Raw genomic sequence first — 20,273 nt, 5'->3', positions numbered from 1 at the left:
GATTTAACTTAAAGAATTTTAGCCACAGAAGTAGGTGTTTTCACCAAAAAGGAATGTGAAGGAGTGTGAATATATAAACCAGGCAATCTGTTGGAATAAATTGTTCTTTTACTAAACTAATCAGGAGTTCATGGAGAGAGAGGGAAAGAGAATTTGTGGAATCATGAAGTTGAAAGAAGTGTTGGAAAAAACAAAAACTAGGAAGGATAGTTACACATCTGGGCCTCAGGAACAATTAGAAACAGGGAGAGTTAATGAAATTAGCCTCTTTTATCCTTTCTTCCTTCTCTTAACCTAGACTTATTCTGGCTTTCTCTACCTAACTTAAAGTATAGTCAAAGTTGACTCTCAGTTTTACATTCAAAGATAGATCATTTAATTGCTTGTTTGAATTCAGTATATACTAGTAAATGTATCTGATTGATCGGCTTGGGATTAGTTATCAGCTCTTGCTTGAATCACCTGTGGCAAGCACGGCAGAACTAAGTAACAGAAGGGCAGTTTCTCAACGTTATTGAGAAGGGGTGGCTGAGGGGGAAGGAGGTGCCTCCCTCAGGAATGGTTCCTTTACAAGCTGATGTGTGTTTGTGAAAGCAAGACAAAACAAAACAAAAAACTTGGAAAGAATGTCATTTAGCACTATAATAAAGTAGCATAGATAAAATGTAGAAAAAAACACGTTAAGTATTTTCAAAATGGATAGTTATTATTAGAATCTGTATTGGAACTTATATTTTTATATTAAAGAAGTGATGCTAGACTACATGTTTTGGGGGAAAAATCCTCAAAATTCAAGGGTAGATGAAATCTATAACATCTTTCAGAGGAGTTCATGGGGTCTTGTAAGATTTGGCTGGGAGATGCTCCATTGAATTTCAACATGAAAGTTTCCCCTTGATGGTGAGGAGAATCTTCAGAAGAGACTCCTTTAGCTTATGGGACAGCAAATGGTACCACTTTATAAACTCGTTATTTGCACATGCCAAACTGTCGTGGGGATTAGACAATTTGTGAACCACAAAACAACCCGGAGTCAGAAAACTCTCATCCATTGTCCTTCTGCCTACTCCCACAGAGAATCAGTTTGCTCATCTGTGTCTTCATGGGGTTTCTGTCCTATTTTAATGACATGGCCCTAATATCCCCTCAGTCCCAGGCTTGTAGAATATCTACAACTTCAAGTTCAGCAAGTTAATTTTAACCTTATCCCTTCTATCAACTCATCTCTCTAAACACACACACACCCCTATACACACAACTTAGTTTTGTAGGATGGAGGAATTACAAAGCAGCTCATAAGAAGAATAAGAAATGGTAGTTTTTTATTTACAGAAAATATGTTGAGACCCCTTTAAAATGGTCTATGACTGTAGAATAGCAATATTTGTTCTTGGGGCCTCATTTTTCAAGATGAACTTTGTAATCATTTGGAACTAGAGTTTTGTCCTACCAGAAATATTTTTTTCAGACTACCATGATGCAGATCTGAGCTAAAAGAGAAATATATGCTCATAAATGAAGTTAGTTAGAGAAGGATTTTTTTAATTTAAAGGGTGGACAATTTAAGAAAGAAGAAGAGATACAAATTAATTCAGACATAATAATTAGAAAATATTAGAACATTCCTAATGGAGTTACATAATAAAATAAATTTAGCTTACATTTTCTATCCCTACACTTGCTAGATTGACTAAGAGTGAGAGCACTAGACTTTGTGCTAATTTACTAGCTGCAAACAATTCAATTAACTTTGTGTGTGCGCGCGCGTGTGTTTTAAATAAAATGAGGGCAGTAATGTGTCTGTTTCACAGTGTTGTTGTGATAATGTGCCGTTAGTTCGGGATCTTCTAAATTGCTCTATGAACTAAGCTATTAGGATTAAATCCATAATTAGGGTAGAAATAAAAGATGTTTTCATGGGGGTTTGGAAGGAATTCTTGACAAGACCTTACCATAAGGACTACCTATGTAGAGTTACTAATACCCTAAGGTCTTATTCTTAATTTACAAATCCAGAAATGTAATTTTGTTCAAGGCAAGAAGTGATTCTCCTTTTAGCAATTAAATTATTCTTACAGTAACTGACATACACATGCAAAAACCAGAGCTGGGCTCAGCGTTACCTCTCCTTCTCGCTTCTTACTGACGACAAGATGTTACATCCCTGAAGCAGACCAAATTCCTAGCAATGTTTAGCATAGTCTATCCAGTATTTAAAGATACCTGGGAAGCCAAATTATAAATAGAACTTAGTGGTACTCTACAAAGACTCTCAATAAATATTTGTGGAGACACAGTAGCTTTTAAGTCTTTAATCACCTCTTTTTTTTTTTTTACCTCTTTTTGAGTCTTCATGCTGAACAATGCACCTCCTTTTAAAATAGGTCTTCCTTCAGAGTTTATAAAATACAAGTGATTAAACCAGTATTTCCACCGTGTGTTCAGAGAGACGTCATTCTACCTATTCCAAAATGTGGGTGAGTGCTGGGGGGACCCTTTGGACAAATGTTTGGGGAACTTTTTATTAGACAAACTTAAGTATTTCTCTTCTTTAGACTTCGCAGAGTGTTTAGTAGGCTAATATGCATTATGAATCCCTGTGTGGGAATATATCATGCAGTGGTTTCCTAAATTTATTTAAAAACTGAACTCTTATTTTTCGCTGGGCTCATTACAATTCTGATATTCTATTAAGCTTGTTTGGGGAAGACAGATACACTAATAGTGAAGCTTTAGGCTTTATGTTCTTGTTCTGCAGATTAAAATATGGATTTTTTTTCAGTCACCCATTTACAGATGACAATCTTTAGGATAGATAGCACTATTATTAATTATTTACTTATTATTTTTTCTTAAGTCAGAAGCCTGAGGTTTTTTGCAGCTATCTCCATTTACCACCAAGAAATATGATTTGTTTTAATAGCTTGCTTGGTTTTCCCACGGCCCTCTTCATTAGCAAATCTCTACCTCTTGCACATTCTCAAGGTGTAACCTTAATTTCATGTTAAAGTGGCACAATGCTGGTGCTTCTATGCATATTTAAGGTTGTGTCATACAATTAAAATTAGATTATTAGTCTGAGCCCCACCAATGATTTTTTTTTCCTGATAGTGATTCCAAAAGATGCCCTGTAAAAAACTGTTTTTCAAGAATATTAAAGAAAAAATGTTTATGCATTCAAAACTTTCTTATTGGATTGAATAGCTATGATCTATTTCTCCATTATTTTAAGTAATTTTTTATATATATGTGTAAAATATATATTGCTGGTACCTTATATATAGTCTCTTTAGGTTTATCACATCCTTTTTTTTTTTCCCTCCAGTAACTAGATAATTGAGATCATATCTACCATGTCAGATTAATATATTTTTGCTTTGGGTTTTATTTTGTTTCAGCATATATTCAACTCTAATGATTTTGTTGTTGAACAATACATATGTTCTGTGAGACTAGTGATCTGTGGATTGTTAGAAAAAGAAGGAAATGTTTGTCAAGGAATCATAGTATAAGAGAAAAACTTGGAGAATAAATTAAATTTTATTTTATTTTGCTTTTTAAAAATCATTCACATAGCCAAAAGAACACCAAAGAGATACAATGTATAATGTTTATTGTCTTATTTAATGTATCATATATTTAAAACCTCTTCACAACTCTGATCATTAATGAATCATAAGTTATGATACTTAGAATAACTTAGTTAAGAACAAAGGGAATAAATCATGCTCCAGATGACAAAAGTTATGGTATTAACAACAATGAAAGTTGTTTCTATACAAGCTGAATTGGAGGTCAAATTCTTAACTCTATCAGTTCTTATTACTTTAGAATTAATTTTCTAATAATAGGCAAGAATATGGAAGGCCAATTAAAATAAAAATAAAATACTGGCTTACAGCAAACAGCATAGTAAAAACACACAGATAAAGCAGGCTGCCAACTTATGTTTTATTTGTTCTTTCTCTTATGCTTGGGAAAAAACAACTCATTATAAATTATATATAACATCAGTATAAAACAGGTAAGAAAAAGAAAAGGCTTTGATATTTTAAAGAGAATTTCCTCTTCTTTCATTAGCAGATGGAAATTAAATGGATGTTTTCATTCCTTTAGCATGCAGGAAAGAGTAAATAACAAAAAGACATTTAAAAGTGATTTGTAATTGTATTTTAACCATCTAATACTTCCATTTCCCTGTGTGTTTTTCTACTTTATTAAAAATATTTAATTCCTAAGTTCTCACAAATAACCACCATGCCAGGCTCCAATTTGTCTCTAAATTGCCTCTGTCAGGTTATTTCCTCATGCAAATTGAATTATAGAAGGAAAATCATTAGATAATCAAAGCCATAAAAAATAAGTATTTACCTTCTTTCCATATCAATTTCTTTTGAAATGTCTAATACTAGTAATTTGGAAGAAATATATTTTTCATTTTGAATTAACCAGAAAAAAATTGTCTAAAATCTGTACTTAATTATCTCCCGGCTACTGAATTCATTCAACTTTCTTTGAAAAGTTTTTTTTTTAATAATTAATCACATACCATACTTTCTATATTATTTAATGATCACATCAATTTTAAAAACTTTTCTCAATTCTATGTCAACATTCTCATTTTACTGACAATTACATTTGTCCATTAGGAGTAATTCAAATTCTGAGGGTAGCCACTCAGGAAACCTTCTAATACCAGACAGCTAAGGGTCTTAAACAACCTTGTGTGAGTGAGAACAGAGTGAACTAGGGTCAGATCATTGCAAAGTTATGAATGTGGATTTTAAATTCAAAATAGCATGGCTATCAATATTCTCTCTGTTTACCTGCATATCTGTGGTTTATTTTAAAGTCAGTCTCTAATAGCAAATTCCCAAAAGAATATTTCTCAATAAAGCATCCCTTACCTTTTTCAAAAAATCAAGTGCATAAAAATTGTAAATTTTTTTTGTAGATCCTAAAGGCAAATCCTTTGAATTTTGGTGATAGCATGATTTTTACAAGGATGTTGTAGGATTCTGAGCAAGAATAAGGAATGATTCGGTAAAATAACGGTGTAATCAAAGTAAATCTACCCTCCAAACTGTGTAAATTTGGAAGCAATTGCCAAGTTGGAGATGACTGCCCTTGGGAATGGAAAAGAAGAAATGAAAATGAGAGGTTGATTAAAAAACATGTGCTGATTCGAGATTAACTCTATTTGATATTAAATGATTAATTTTAAATAAACTACAATGAAAGGAAATAATCATCAAAAATATGCCAGATCCAGTAATAACCCATTTACATATTATCTTGTTAAATTACTGTGACCTCCCTGTGAGGAAAACTATTTTTTTTTTCTGATGCTTGTAGAAAATGAATTTAGATTTAGACAGATTAAAGAACATGCCAAAGTCAACAGTTAGCAAATAGTAGCCACATTTCAAATCCAAGCTGCCCTACTACATATTCCATTCTAAAATGACACTGTATTGTCCGTCAAAAATAGGTGAATTAATTATGGAATTATTAAATGATAAAAGCACTATAACTGTAATGATGATAAAGATGATAAGATTGAAAGATTATCCCTGAAAACAAATAATATGAATCTTTATAATAATATGACATAAAATTTAAATTATTTTTAATAAAATACTAATAATGGTTAGAACTATTGAGTACTACATAAGTTAGACAGGAGTTTAAGCTCTTTACATCCTCACATCATCCTGGCAATAAACTTAGCATAAATTCTGTTATCATTCTTTTTACAGATGATAAAATTAAGGTGCAAAAAGACTAGTTATGCTTACATATGATGGAGGTGGTAGAGCCAAGGTTGGGGCCTGGACCATGGTGCATTAGATTCTGCTATTTTCTGGTGTTTTGGCAATGTCATCCTTAACAGCAAATCCAGAAATTATTTTCCCCCTTTTAGATGTTGAAGGGACTAGGAATATAGTGAATCAAGAAGTTGTAGTGACAGTAGGAATAAATTGACTTTCTAATGCTCCTGCAGAAAGAAAACCAGATTATTTAATCATCTCATAATTTATTAGTGGACTTGGTACATGACAGTGAGGATCAGACTGATTATATACTGAATATATATTATACGGCTTCACGTATTTTATAACAACATGTAGATAATATAGAGAAACTGAAAATTCAATTTTTGACACAAAACAGGAGAGGGACTAACGGACATGGTGGAGCAAGTTTAGATTCACAACACAATGCTATAATCACTGTTCTGCATTCACACAGGGGAATTCCATTTCATCTACTTTAAACAGGATATAATTATTTATATGCCTCCAAATCATACATTATGTAAAAAATATGAGAAGAAAACAGTGAGCGTAACATTCAAAATTAAATATGCATATAGCATAGGTAATATCACACTTAACTTCAGATGTCCAATTCTTTTATTTCTAGCCATCTCATGAAAACTTTTTTTAAAGATTAATATTGAACTAGGAATGACATTCATGATAGAATTTGTTTCTATTATCCTGAGATAATGTAACATCTACTGCAAAGCAACTCCATGGGGGACACTTTGGAACACTTCCTTCAGGCAGGCATTTGAGAATATACATATAGGTCACTGTGGGAGATTTAGTCAAGAGAATTCCTCTGAAATAAAATAGCATTTTAAAGCCACATGTCACTTCATATGTCCTAATATTCTTGGCTCTCTGAAACAGAGAGAGTTCTGTCTCCACTTGACTTCTGCCACCCCTGCCCAGGTGTTCTTTAGGCTTCATCATGTCTGGAAATTTTCTCACTGTAAAGATCTCAAAATCTGAGGTTCCGTTTTCTGATAATAAACTCGTTTTAATATTTCTTATATTTAACTCCTATTGAACTGGATCATTAATTTACTGTCAGTTGCCCCTCTTTTCCCTGTGCAATTTTTGTCACTCAGCTATGCTGTTCTGGCTTTACATGTCTCTATCCAATGAGAGAAAAATCATGGTCAGCCATCTGAGGTGGATCATTTTCTGTTATTGTAGAAAGCCACATCCTTTTGACTCACTGCCATTCCTGCCAAGCAAACCCTCAGTTTTGAATCCCTCTCACTCTCAATTCTGCCCATTTCTGTTCCTAGATAGGTATAATGTCGGAAAACTAATTAGAGCCAGTGGATGAGTGACCATGAAACGAATGTCTCAATCAGAGACACTTTTCAGTTTCAAAAGTGAGAGAGGATATTATAAAGCTGGTATAAACCATCTCCGTCTCAGGGAAACAGTAGTAGGCCTATTACCTCATCACAATTTGTCTTCAGTAATGCTTGAAATTTTCATATTAAAAAAAATTTAGTGGATGCCTATTAGGCATTTCCAATGTCAGCTTTAATTTCAAACCTCTAGGAGTGAATTCCTTTATCTCATCCCAAGTTTAATTCAACTAGAATCAATTACTTTCTCCTTCCATGAGAAGACTGAGATCTCACCACCTCTTCTCTCTTCTTAGTCCTTTTCTTTGTCTGAATTAAAGTCCTTCAATTCTTACTCAAAATGCTATTTATTACTATACTCCTTCATTAGCTTTCTTTTGAGGTTGGAGCTGAGGGTTGAGGCTGGGGCCGTCAGAATCTCTTGGCTTTCCTCTTCTACTGATCACGGCCTCCCAGAACGTAGAAAATATGTCTTTCCAACCCACATATCTAGTCATTATCTTAAGAATTTCCCTTTGGTTTTATATTTTCCCACCCAGGACTTGTTCATCCACCATGATAGATTCAAACAAGTCTTAGTGACTGTCACCCCCAGCCCACTTTCTACAGGTGTATTGGTTGACGGATAAAATTCTGATTTTTCCCAGCGACACTTCAGATTTAAAAAGCCCAAAGCTGAACTTGTTTTTGCCATTGAACCTACAAGTTCCACTATACCAACTTTAAAAATCACTACATGTCCTTATATAGGCATAGTGGTGAAACCTTGGGTTAATTGTAAATGGCCCTCCTTTCAGTATCTCCAGGTAAAATGAGTCACCAGGTTTTGTGGAGGTGGCTCTTCTACCACATTCCTCACACCTGTTACTGTTACTCTGTCAGTTAGCTCCACATAGTACTTCTACCAGATTAATATTAAAGCAAAACTCTGATCATTTCAAGCCATTAAGCTATTCCAGAACTTTTTATGTTCCTTCTCTTGGAGGCTGTGGTACATACAGACTCCTTAGCTTTGCATTCCTGGCTTTCCTTACTCTGGCTTCAAAACAGACTCCCAGTTGTTTCCTCTCACAATATTCCATTAGCCAGATTGGATGGCATGCTGTTTCCTAAGTGTGACCAGAATGGTCATTTTGTTCCTCCCTCTAGGGACATCTTCTGTTGGGACTCCATATTCTTAAGGCCTTTATCATAGTCTCTTCCACAAGAAATGGTTTAGAGACTCTTACCAGATATGAAATCTCCCTTCTTTAATTCCCATCAGTACTATGTTCTTATTCTTTTTATTTATTTTTTGTCTCATAAATATTATTTGTATACTGTTTTATCCTCCCGACAGAGTATTATTTTCTAAAGAAGAGGACATAGGCTTTACCTATGGTTAGAATACTAAAACACCATGCTTTCTTACACTAATCAATCATTAATTGCTTGTTAAAATTATTGTACAAATGTGACTATTTGATTAGGGTAGAAATATGTGTATAATTGTCATGTAAAAATATTTTCAGGTCTCTCTGCAAAGAAAGTTGTTTCCAATAGTCAGGGAGCAAGTATCATTATACCTAATAAATAGTTAAAATGATTGATGCATGAAGAAAGTACGGAATTTATTCACAAATAAGTCCTAGTCTCTGTTAGTGCTGGAAAAAGATACCAGGTCCTTTTTCTCCTCTTTTCCTGTTCATTTTAAGCAGCGTCCTCTATATGCATGCAAACTGCTGCAATCATTCATTAAGCAGATTCCACCTCTCATTTTCCTTAAATCATCACCGATTTGAGCTTACTGTTTCCTCAATTTAGGCCTGAGAAAATTATGGCCAGTTATTCATTCTCTAATTAACCTAAAAGTGAACTATATTTCATTGCTTGTAGGATGGTATGGGAAATCTGAGAGTCACCAAGAAGGGAATCCGACTTGAAGGTATATCTGAGTTTCTACTTCCATTGTATGTGAAAGAAATTCATTCCCGAAAGGTATGTGATACTGGCTTTGGCTTACTGTAAAAGATAATTTAGAGGTTATGTTTTAGCGTGAAATAGGAGGACATCACCCCCTTATCTCTTCAGTATGCACTTAGTCACTTTAAGCTAAAGACTTATTTCAAGAAATCAAAACAATGAAACATTTGAAAAACCAGTAGAGAAGATTAGTTTCAGAGTGACAAATTAGAGAGCCTTTTTGAATTCAACTGAAGTGTTGCTTCTGTTAGTCTATAAAATATGCCTCTTTGTTTTTAATGGACGTTAAAAATCCACTGTTATATTAATTCCAAAAGGGGCATTTGATATATTTTGAGTAATTTTTGCAAGAGTTTTTCTTGAATAAATTATTTTAATTCAATATATTATACATCTTTTCAACTTTAATGGATATGCATTTTCTAAAAGAGATGACAAAAAGTTTAGTACAGAAATTAAATTTATTTCTGGATGTACATTATTTAAAACCATTAAGAATATTTATTCTTTCAAATTGTGTGTGTGTGTGTGTGTGTATGTGTGTGTGTGTGTTGCTTATGTGTTTTGTATCATCAGCAGCATGCTAAAAGTCAAAAGATTATAGCTTAGAATTGTTTATTTTGGCTTAAGTGTGTTATTTCTCAGAAGGTAATAAGTATTCTCTGGTGCTTCAAAATCAAACTAGTATCTTTCAAATATAATAATAGGCTTTCCCCTGGGAAATGTGTGTATGTGTGGAATAAATTCAGTAAAATAAAAAATTAGAAAGCTTGTTGTATAAAATGTGGAAAGGTTATTAACCTTATTTCATAGATATGAAAGTCTATTTTAGACTAAAATAATGTTTGAATAGTACCAATATAATATATTAGCAAATGAGTTGTGTAGTGAGCCAAAATTTTATGATTTGCTTCAAGGTTATTTTTACCTTAAATATCAAAGTGAACACAGAGCAGAGGATTCTTGTTCATGAACACTCTAAGTTTAAATTTTATTTTTTTATGAGTGAACCTATCTGATATACTATACTAACTACTACTCTGGGTGCTGGAAATTTTGTATTAAGATTACTGTACTTTCTGGATTTTGGTCAGAGAATAAACAATGCAGTAGACACATGTATGAACACCTGAGCCTACATGATTAACCTATCAGAACTAATTAAACAAAAAAAAATTTTTTAAGTTTACATGATCTTTTTATTGACTTGATTGTTAGGAATACTGAAAAAATAGCATGCTTACACATATCTTCCCTCTGATTGGAAGGCACCACCACTCAGTTATTCACTGATTCCTTCTTGGTTTTGGCCCTATTAAACAGTTTTATATTTGAAGAAATGAAAACTTAACATGGAAATCAAAATAGTACTTAACACAGGAAGAAGATGAGAGTCATCATAGGCAGGAACCTCTTCAAAATGCATCCTATGGATAAGCCCAGAACAGCAAAAAACAGATGTATCTTCAGAGCCATTTTAGAACAATTTGGATCAGCTTCCTGGGAATAGGGTTTAGAGGATTGTGAAGCCCTCTGTTAGTAGGAAGGTCATAGAATTTGCCTTCCCAGCTGGAACGTTTTTGAGAGTATAGCAACAAGGTGTAAATGAGGATTCTCCTGAGAAACGGGGAAGTATGTTCACTCCATCTATAGACCAAATAAGAAAGAATTCACTGATGTTATTCAAGTGTTAGGTGGTGGCAGGTGAGCTTTCTAAACTTATCTCTGGGAAAATTCACAAGCCTTTCTAAAACCCACCGTATTGATTGGAATCTGTATGCTCCCTTTCACATCCCCAGCCCTGTGCCTGTTCTAACCGCGTCTCCTCTCATTTGCCTCTCAGTACCTGCAAAGCGTGGTACAGCCTAGGCAGGTGGGAGCATGTTCCATCAGCAGTCAGACGGGAGGTCTGGTTAGAGAGCAGAGAAAGAAGGAGGTTTATTTGCTTCTTGAAAATGTTTCTACACATATGCCACAAAAATAAATATTTTAAATAAAGAGAAAAATGTGTCTTTTCTTAGCAGTCCCTATGTTAGGATTCTGTAGTCCATGAATGCTGGCAGTTGTTTATTCTCTGCCACAAAGCTCATTTGCTGTTCTAAAAAGCCAGCCACAATTTTCCTGAGCCTTAATTTTTTCATTAATAAAGTGAATTTGGTAGAAACTTGTCAAAACACTTTATTCTTAGTTTAAGAAAGAACACGCAAATTTCAGTAATACTAGTAGAGTGAGATTTTACATTATTTTTTAATTCCATTATACATTTCAGTCTTTCCACATATATTCATATACTCAAATTTTTTTAGGATCAAATGTCAGAGTTCCTGTAGGTAAGATAAGGAAATCTACTAAATTTGAAAGGTACTTATAAAGATTCAATTAAGCTGAGAAAAACAGTAGAGTACAACAATTTTAATTTATGCAGATATTTTCCCTGCAATTTTGATTTGTGTATATGTTTACGTGTGTGTGTTTGTGTGTGTGTTTTCCTGCACAAATATCAGTGGGTTGCCTTCTTTACATTTAGCCAGCATTCCACTCTGAAATAAAAAATTTTCTTATTTAAAATTATTTTCTGGTTACATAGGTATTTAATCCTATACATGAAAAGGTATCAATGTCTATTGGTCAGAAAATGCGGTTGCCTAGACACACATATCGAGTCTCCTAACTTAATAAATCACGGACTGTTTCCACCCTACAAGCTAACTGGGCCCTTACCCCACCACCAAATTTCTGTAGATATCTGAAGTTCTGTTATTTTCCAATACAGTTTGCTCTCTTCTTCATGCTTTAAAAAAAATCAGACTTTTTCAGTGGTCCATTGTATCAGCACACAAAAAACATATTCTGTGTTTAAAATATCTTAGAATTTAATGTATCTTCAAAATTAACTTTATTTTCAGACAGTTAATCACTGAACATTTGTAAAGTTAAATATATAGTTTTTTTTAGATAGAAAAAATTGAAGAACATGGAATTGAGGCTACATTTTCTATATATTATAACATTCTGAATGAGTCTTTAATACATGTGGTCTAACATTAGGTTAAAGTATTTGAAATATCTGGTAGTTAAGACTTATAATCACTGTTTTTTTTAATGTAATTAAAATGTTTCTCAGGGTTTCATGAGTTCAGAGTATTTAAGGTGGTTAAATTATCTACATTTCACCAATTCTTACTGGAAAAAATTGCATCATGAGTTCTCTAAAACTACTTTAAGTATTATCTAACTTAATCTGATATTAGCTGAGCAACTCTCTCTCTCTTTTTTTTTTATTCTTCTCAAGAATCCTTAGGTAAGGTGGTATGTCATCACTTCCTCCCCATCCTAGCATCCTATATGATAGAGTATTAATTGTGCCAGGGAATTATGACCAGATAATTCCAGTTCTAGTAACTCTGCAGATAGCAAAGATGTTTACATTCTCTAGGATTCTTGTATTGGCAGAGCTGTGAGGAAAGTTCTGCCCTCCTTTTACTTCCAGTCATTTCACTTGGCTTCAAAGCTGTAATGCTGTCTTCTTGGTTAAAATCAGTTTTTCACCTCCTGTGTTCAATTCTTCTTTATAGAGTTCAGATACAAAGCTACAGAGCCAGGGAAGTTCAGCAAACCTCTTTCCTAGTTACACAATGTGATTATCTCCTGCCCCGTGTCCTTCAGCTACCTGGGCAAATCTCCTCTACACAGGTTTCTTTCTCCCATGCAAACCAATCCATGCACATAGATACCTGCAGTCTTCTATAATCATTTTATTATCATTATCACTTCACATTCAGATGTTAAATACTGATGAAGTTTATTCTTTTACTGTAATGTCTTTAAGTTAAAACACACACATACACACAAATCATTCCAAAATCTTAGGAAAAACAACTTAGCATAAGGTGAACATCATGACAGTTATATAAGTATACATCTGCACAAATGAAAAGGTAATGATTTAAGGAGACATGTACCTGCTAAATACCATTAGTATATTATACATAGTTAAATAGAAGAAACATAAACTGAAATAAATTGGAAAGAATTGCTGACCTTAAATATTTCTTTACCATAAGAATGCTTTTTCAAACTTGTCTTTATGGTTAAGAATGAAAGGTTATGAATACTGTTAGGAAGCTGGACACATTAGTTCCATGTTTTAATTTCAGACAGTGTTCATTAACTCCCTGCAGAGCAATTTGAGGTGATTAGCTTTGCTCCAATTTGTCCTCCCCCTCTTCATTTTGAGGGTTTTTTTTTTTTTTTTTTGATAATCATGTTATTTAACTTTGTCAGAGTTCATAATATTTACATTCTGTTCTGTAACTTTAATTGCCTTGGCACTTTGGTCTTAATTCTACCTACAGATGTCTGCCTTTCTCACCACAAGTCCTCCTTTTAGTATGGATTCTCCAGGACTGAGTTCATTATTCATAGCATTCCTTCCTTGCTTGTATGTCTTTGTTAATTAGTTTTCTTTGTTTGTTTGCTGATCCTTGAAACATTTCATGCTAAAGCTGTCTGTTGTCTTTATTCTTTTCTGGAATGTTGTTAATGGTTCATCCCTTCTTTTCCTGTTATCTCATTGCCCGATTAAATTCTAGCACTGAGTATTACCATAAAAAGTATCAGGACACCCTGGTATTTTTCTCCTGCTGATGACAAGCACAGTCTGCCTGGATGCCTGATAACATTTTTGCCACCTCACTTCTTTCATTTTAGGGACATGTTCTGTATTGTATCACTCAGTGTCTTTTAGTTTCATTCACTGAGGTCTTCAGAGAGAGCAATAATTCTTATGTTGGATCTTCTTTGTCCTCCACAGCAATCATAATTTCTCTAATTATGTTAAACTTTATATGTTTCCTCTGAATGCAAGGAAGTTATTATCTAGAGCCTTTCTCCTATTTCTGCCATTAGTTTATTTTTCTCCATGTGAATTTTTGTCCTTGCTCTAATTCATGTATTTTATGTATAAGGGTATTTATCAGAATTTCCCTTAGGTCTACAGTCTCCTTTTAAATCTTATTAGGTTATTTTATTGTCTTTGAGATATGGTCTTATTAAAATCAAAACTTTTTTAAATTCTAAAACTGAAGGTATTTTCCTTACCTGGTTTGTATGATCCCTGATGAATCACAATTTGAGGTAGGGGAATTACTGTCTATCACCTTTATCTCCCTAGAGAAAGAGTTGATGGGAAGGGGAAGCTAGACTGTGACTAAATGCCTTGTGCCTACTAGACTTGGACTATGTTAATCCCTTGTGTTTTAGTGGCCCTTTCTGCCTCTGTATTATTCTTCCAATGACATACATAGTCCTCCAGTCTGGTAGATTTTTCCAGTGCTATCTACTCTATCACCTTTTTTCCCTCTATCCAGATTACTTTATTTGCCTTTATTAGACTTCTCAGAAATATATCAAATATGTTCCTTCTTTTCTTCTGGAGATATGGGTGAAAGTAGGGCAGGAATACATACTATATGCTACTATGAAATAACATTTCTTTTCTTGGCTTTTGCTTTTTAAAGTTTATAGCATAAGCTTGTATCAAGAAATTATTGGCTGTTCCAAGAAAAAGTTGACTTTTTAGAAGTAGTAACTATGGTTTAAGCGGGAGAATTTTTCAAAACGTTTCTATTTTGATGTATAGTATTAGGTAGGATCATTCTCGCTCTCTTTTCCTCCCTTCCTTCTCTTTTCTTCCTTTTCTCTTTATTTCTTTTTTCTTTCTTTACTTTCTTCCTCCTTGGCCAGTAGCCCCCAATATCATAATTTGAAAGTCCATTTTTCCCATCACTGATTTGAAATCCAACTTTTTTCATATACTACATTCTTTAATGTACGCAGATTTATTTCTGGACTTTCTGTCTTTTCTATTGATATATTTGCACTAAAACCAAACTTAAAAGAATGATTTTAATGACTGTTAGATCAAGTTCTTTTTTATTGCTGTTTTTCAAAACCTTTTGACTATTGTACGTTTTCTCTTTCAACTGAATTTAATAATCAGCTGTCAAGTTTCATAAAAATTCCAGTTGGAAACTTAATTATGGTTACATTTAATTTGAGAATATTGACATCTTTATAGTTTTGAGTTTTTCTATCTAGAAATATGGCTTCTCTCCGGATTTTTTTTTTTTTGAAGACTTACTTTGTGTTGCTCAAGAACATTTCCTAACGTTCTTTTTCATATAAGCACAGCGAGTTTCTTGTAATCACTTTGTGGTTCGTATTGCATATGGGAATGGGTTTTCCATTCATTTTTCTCTTGGCTTTTGTGCTTGTGGAGAAAAGCTGTTCTTTTTGGTGCTGTGAATGTAAGCTGGCAATTTTCTGGACATTTTTTCATTTCTATTATATTTTAAATCATTTTTATGGCTATTCAGACAGATAATGGTTTTCAGTGCTAGCTAACGTTCAGTATAGAGTAGATCTCTGAAGTCTAATTCCTAGTTTCAAATCCTGGCTTTGTCACTTGGCAGTTGTGACTAGTTACCTTATTTAACCTCTCTGTGCCTTAGTCTTATCATATGCAAAATAAAGTTCACAGTAATCCCTAATATTTTTAGAGACTAGAGTGTTATGGTTATTGTTAGAAGAGATAAGAGATAAAACCTTTACCACAGAGTCTAACCCAAGAAATATCATTGCTTATTATTTTTAATGAAAGCCAAACATTATACTAAGTGCTTTGCATATTTTAACTCATTTAATCCTCACTATGTGATGGGCATTGTGATATAAGACAGTGTATTTTGAAAGTAGAATGTAAGGATTTGCTAACACATTGTAAATGGAATGTGAGAATAAGAGAGAATCTAGTATAACATCAAGGTTTTTTAATCTGAGTAGTTGCTATTAGCCAATTCGGGGCAAAGTAGGGAGTCGGGGAAGATTATGAGCACAATTTTGGAGCTGTTAATTTTGTCTATTAGAAGAGCATGCTTTTCAAGTTAGCAGGTGGATATCTGAGTGTGGATTTCATGTTGGGTTATAAGCTAGAGAAATAAATTAAACACTTTATGTATCAATATTAATATTTTGATCTAATTTAAATATGTGAAACCAGACAAGAATATCAGTAAGTGAGTGTGGATAGAGTACTGAATATATTCAATCACTCCAATATTGTAGAGTTTGGAAAGCTGTATAAGAACCAGGGAGAAGGTATAGCTCAGTTGTTAGCATGCTTAACACGCATGAGTCCTGGGTTCAATTCCTAGTACCTCCATTAAGTAAATAAATAAATAAATAAATAACCTCCCCTCTCAATAAAATAAATTAAAAAAAAAAAGAGCCAACCACAGACTATAGAGAGATTGATAAGATAGGAAGAAAACCAACATAGTATGGTATCATGAAAGAAGGGAGAAGAAAGTGTGTTCAGTTTGATAGAGCAAAGAACTGTTTCTGATGAGTCAAGTAACAGGAAATCTGAAAATCCACTCTTCTATTATTAGCTTGATTATAGTCTAGTCAGAAATAAGTGATTTTTAAAATATTTTTAGATCTCCATCAATGTCATTTTTATTATTTCTCTTATTTAATATGTTCAGTGAATTCCATGGAAAGATATCTAAATGTCAAAGCAGCAACCCTGAGAGATGAGCAGTGTAGGTAATTTTATTCCCATTTTGCAGATATGTTACCTCAAGATTTAGGAAATATAAGGAGTGTGTCCAAGGTCTGAGGACCAGAAAGGGAGCCAGAGCTCACATCTCAAGTCACTTCTTCTTCCTCTACCCACCTCATCTTTGTAAAAGTGTCTTCACAGTTGTCTCTCTAAATTGTAGACCTCCTGTTCTAAATAATTAAGACTGTAAATATTTACAGTCTTTCTGACAGCGCTAGAAATAACAGGACTCTAAGTTTCTCAGTTTTGATGAACTTAAGCCTCCTCTGTTATATTTACAAAACATCTACAAATAATTCATCTAAGCCTTTTTATAGAGCTTATGTGTACATACTGGTTAAGGAAAATTAGTAGTGAACACAGAAAAGGTAACACTCATTTGTGCGACAGAGTGCTTTTTAATGCTTGTAAATTCAAACATCTTTGGTAGAATCCACTAAAAGCTGAGGAAAATAATCTAAATTCAAGCATAAAGAAATAATTATACAATTTTAAGTGGTTCATAGATTCCCCTCAACCATGTGTGCACTGATGAAAGCGCGGAAACCACCTATGTAACTACTGACTATATTTTAATAATGTTAATCATTAAGCTTTGCACTTTACATAGCATTTTTATGCATACTGCCTTAATTAATCCATACTGCTGTACAGGAGATATTGTCCTCATTTGCACGTGACAGCTTAGCTGTCTCAAATTGTGCAAACAAAAGTCTTAACACTATGACTCAGATCTAGATTCCCATGCTGATCCATTGCTTTTAAACAAGTCATACAAGTAATTATTATTACAGGTATAAAGGAAAAATGTTTATTAGGTAATTCTGTAGATACTCAGTCTCACTTGACCACTGAAAACTTTATCTGAAAGGAAAATTAAAATCTTTGAGCTATTAGAATATACATTAATTGCTGATTAAAATGTGTCTTATTACTTGTCCAAAATAAATAAAAAATCATCTTTCATTACCAAATTTAAAAATTTAAAAAATTCATCGCATTTTCCAAACTAAGTTTTACAGTCTCCAGGAAGTCTGTATTCTTATTTCTGTGTATGAAGTTCTGGGCTGGACCCACAGAAAAAGTATGCAAATAATTGGAGCATGGTCGACCTTGTTTAGGAATGAGACCAAAAAAATACCATGGTAGAAATCCTCATTAAACCAGGAGAGAGTTTGAAGTTACAAATATAAAAGCGTAGGTGAGCTTGGTTGTAGAAATGTAATAATTCCTGGAATCAAAGAAATGTAGGGAGGCTCTAAAAGGAGTTCTACTTACTGTATATTTTTTCCTAAGATGCTGCTACTATCCTCTCACTGCTATTGTCTTAGACACTGCAGAAGACTTGCAAAGACATAAAGATTCCTTTATTACCACAAATTCAGTTGTTTTTTATAAACAAAAACATAAACCAGTTACCTGTAGTGTCCCGTCTCTTTCTCCACCAAAACACGAACACACACACACAGATACACACTTAGCACTACACTTGCTTCTTTCCCCAGAAAAGATGTTAGATAATGAGACAGCAAGCCTAGAACAAAAGGGAAGTAGACATCATCTCAGATTGTTTTTCTGTGCAGCATCAGACCTGTATTACTATTATTATTTTTTCAACCTATCACAGAGAACTTTGTACAGGGATATATTAAACATAGAGAGTGGAATTGACATGCTAGTAAATATTACACATCTTTTAATGCCTTACAATAATCTGATAGTACCACATAATTCAGTGTGTTAAGAATGATCTGCCCTAAGGAGCACAAATAATTGCATGAAATACCTGTTAATTCATCTTGAGTAGTTCTGGCCACCAATTATTAAATAATTTCCATATGTTAACTGCTATGTGAAGGGCCTGAGATGCATACTTATCTAATTCTCATAGCAACCTATATGAAGTAGACATTATATTTATTTTACAGGCGAGAAAAAAGCAAGTGGCTCAAAGAAGTTACATAACTTACCTGAGTACCACAGCGCAAAAGTTGTAGGGCAAGGATCAAATGCAGGTCTGTGAGCTTCGTATGCCTGAGCCACTGTGGAAATGTCCATTAGCAGAGTCTGGTCGCGCAGAGGGCATGGGGATTTTTTTGGAATTCTATTATTATTCATGGTCTATAAAACATTCTGTACTTTCTCTAAAATATTTTTCTGAAATCCCTTTATAGATTTGTCTTTAAATAGGTACTTAAGCACTTTAAGAATTTTTTTTGCATGAGAGATAAAAAACAAAAGTTCATTGTATTGAATGCCACTCTCCAGTGAATGGGATTTTAATGAGGCATCAGTTTCATTTCTTATAATGGAGCTAAAAGAAATTGTTCTCCAGCTAGTGGATTTCTTCACTAACCCAGAGTTACATATTGGCATGAGTGTGTGGGCTGACTGTTGCTGTGCAGGATCATCTTAGTCATGATGAAGAGAGGCATTTACTGAAAAAGTTCAAAATTCTGGGATCAGACCACAGAGGATATATTAGCAACAGATACATTAATGCAGTATTTTTCAAACTTTTTGGATATGAACCAAGATAGGAAGTAGATTTTACATTGTAGCATGTGGTACACTCATTTTTTTCTAATGTATTACAGCAAGGGATTACAAAATACATATAATCCCACAGTATTACATGTATGTATGTGATATAATATGTATTATTCCATGGTATTATATGTAAATATATGATAAATATATCATGTATAAATACTAGTAAAATGTAATATTATATATTTGTTGCAATCCACAAAATTGATAATTAACGACCCTAGCTACTCAGATAACATGCTCAATAAATTTGCAGATGTAATGGTTTCTGCAGTTGGGAAGGGGAAACACTTTATTTAAATTTTAAAAGACAAAGTGCAAAAGGCATAAAAATTCCATAAGAGCAGTGTTTTGAACACTGCCTACAATTTTGCCTGATAGATTAAGTGCCAAGTGAAAAATGTTACACTGTTTATTACTAAGGAGTGGAGATCTGTTTTCAGACTCTCAGGCTTTAAAGGTACTTGTTCCTAAATTTGATCTGCCTAAGAATGACCCTTCTGTAGATTTTCTAGTTTTCCACCGTCTGTACCACTATCACTCTTCTCTTATTTTTCAAAAATAAGACATAACTGTCATCAGTCTTCTTTTTTTTTTCCATTGAAAAAGATATTGCTCAGGACATAGGAGTTAAAAATGGGGGAGGAGGAGCTGGCTAAACAACGTGGGAGTATAAGGATATATTGCACCTGAATTAAAAGTAAAAAGTTAGATAGATAGATAGGTATGAAAAAGTTAAGACAGGACAAAACCAGTGACTAGATAAGAACTATTAAAGAAGTGGTATATCCATCCAAGCCATATGGATGGCAAAAATCTTCTCTCTGCTTGTAATTATAAATCAAACATAAGTTAGTTATTATGGGATAATATTAATACATTTACTTGAAATGAAACATTCAAACATTTTTCTAATACAAAGTAAGGCTGGTTTTGCTGATGATTTAGGTTATGTGGCAGACA

At 33.5% G+C, this 20,273-nt stretch overlaps 1 protein-coding gene across 1 annotated transcript in view; it reads left to right on the top strand.

The window, feature by feature from the left end:
• The window catches only part of SGCZ (sarcoglycan zeta), a 454,199-nt gene that overhangs the window by 325,814 nt on the left and 108,112 nt on the right, over positions 1–20,273 (top strand). Inside the window, exon 3 of the mRNA XM_072950366.1 lies at positions 9,050–9,151. Within this exon, the coding sequence (XP_072806467.1) occupies positions 9,050–9,151 (102 nt within the window). The remainder of the gene's footprint in view (positions 1–9,049; positions 9,152–20,273) is intronic.

Source organism: Vicugna pacos, chromosome 26, assembly GCF_048564905.1.
Source record: "Vicugna pacos chromosome 26, VicPac4, whole genome shotgun sequence".
NCBI classification, from domain to species: domain Eukaryota; kingdom Metazoa; phylum Chordata; class Mammalia; order Artiodactyla; family Camelidae; genus Vicugna; species Vicugna pacos.
The sequence above is the reverse complement of the archived record's forward strand: the minus strand, read 5'-3'. Positions and strand labels throughout refer to the sequence as shown.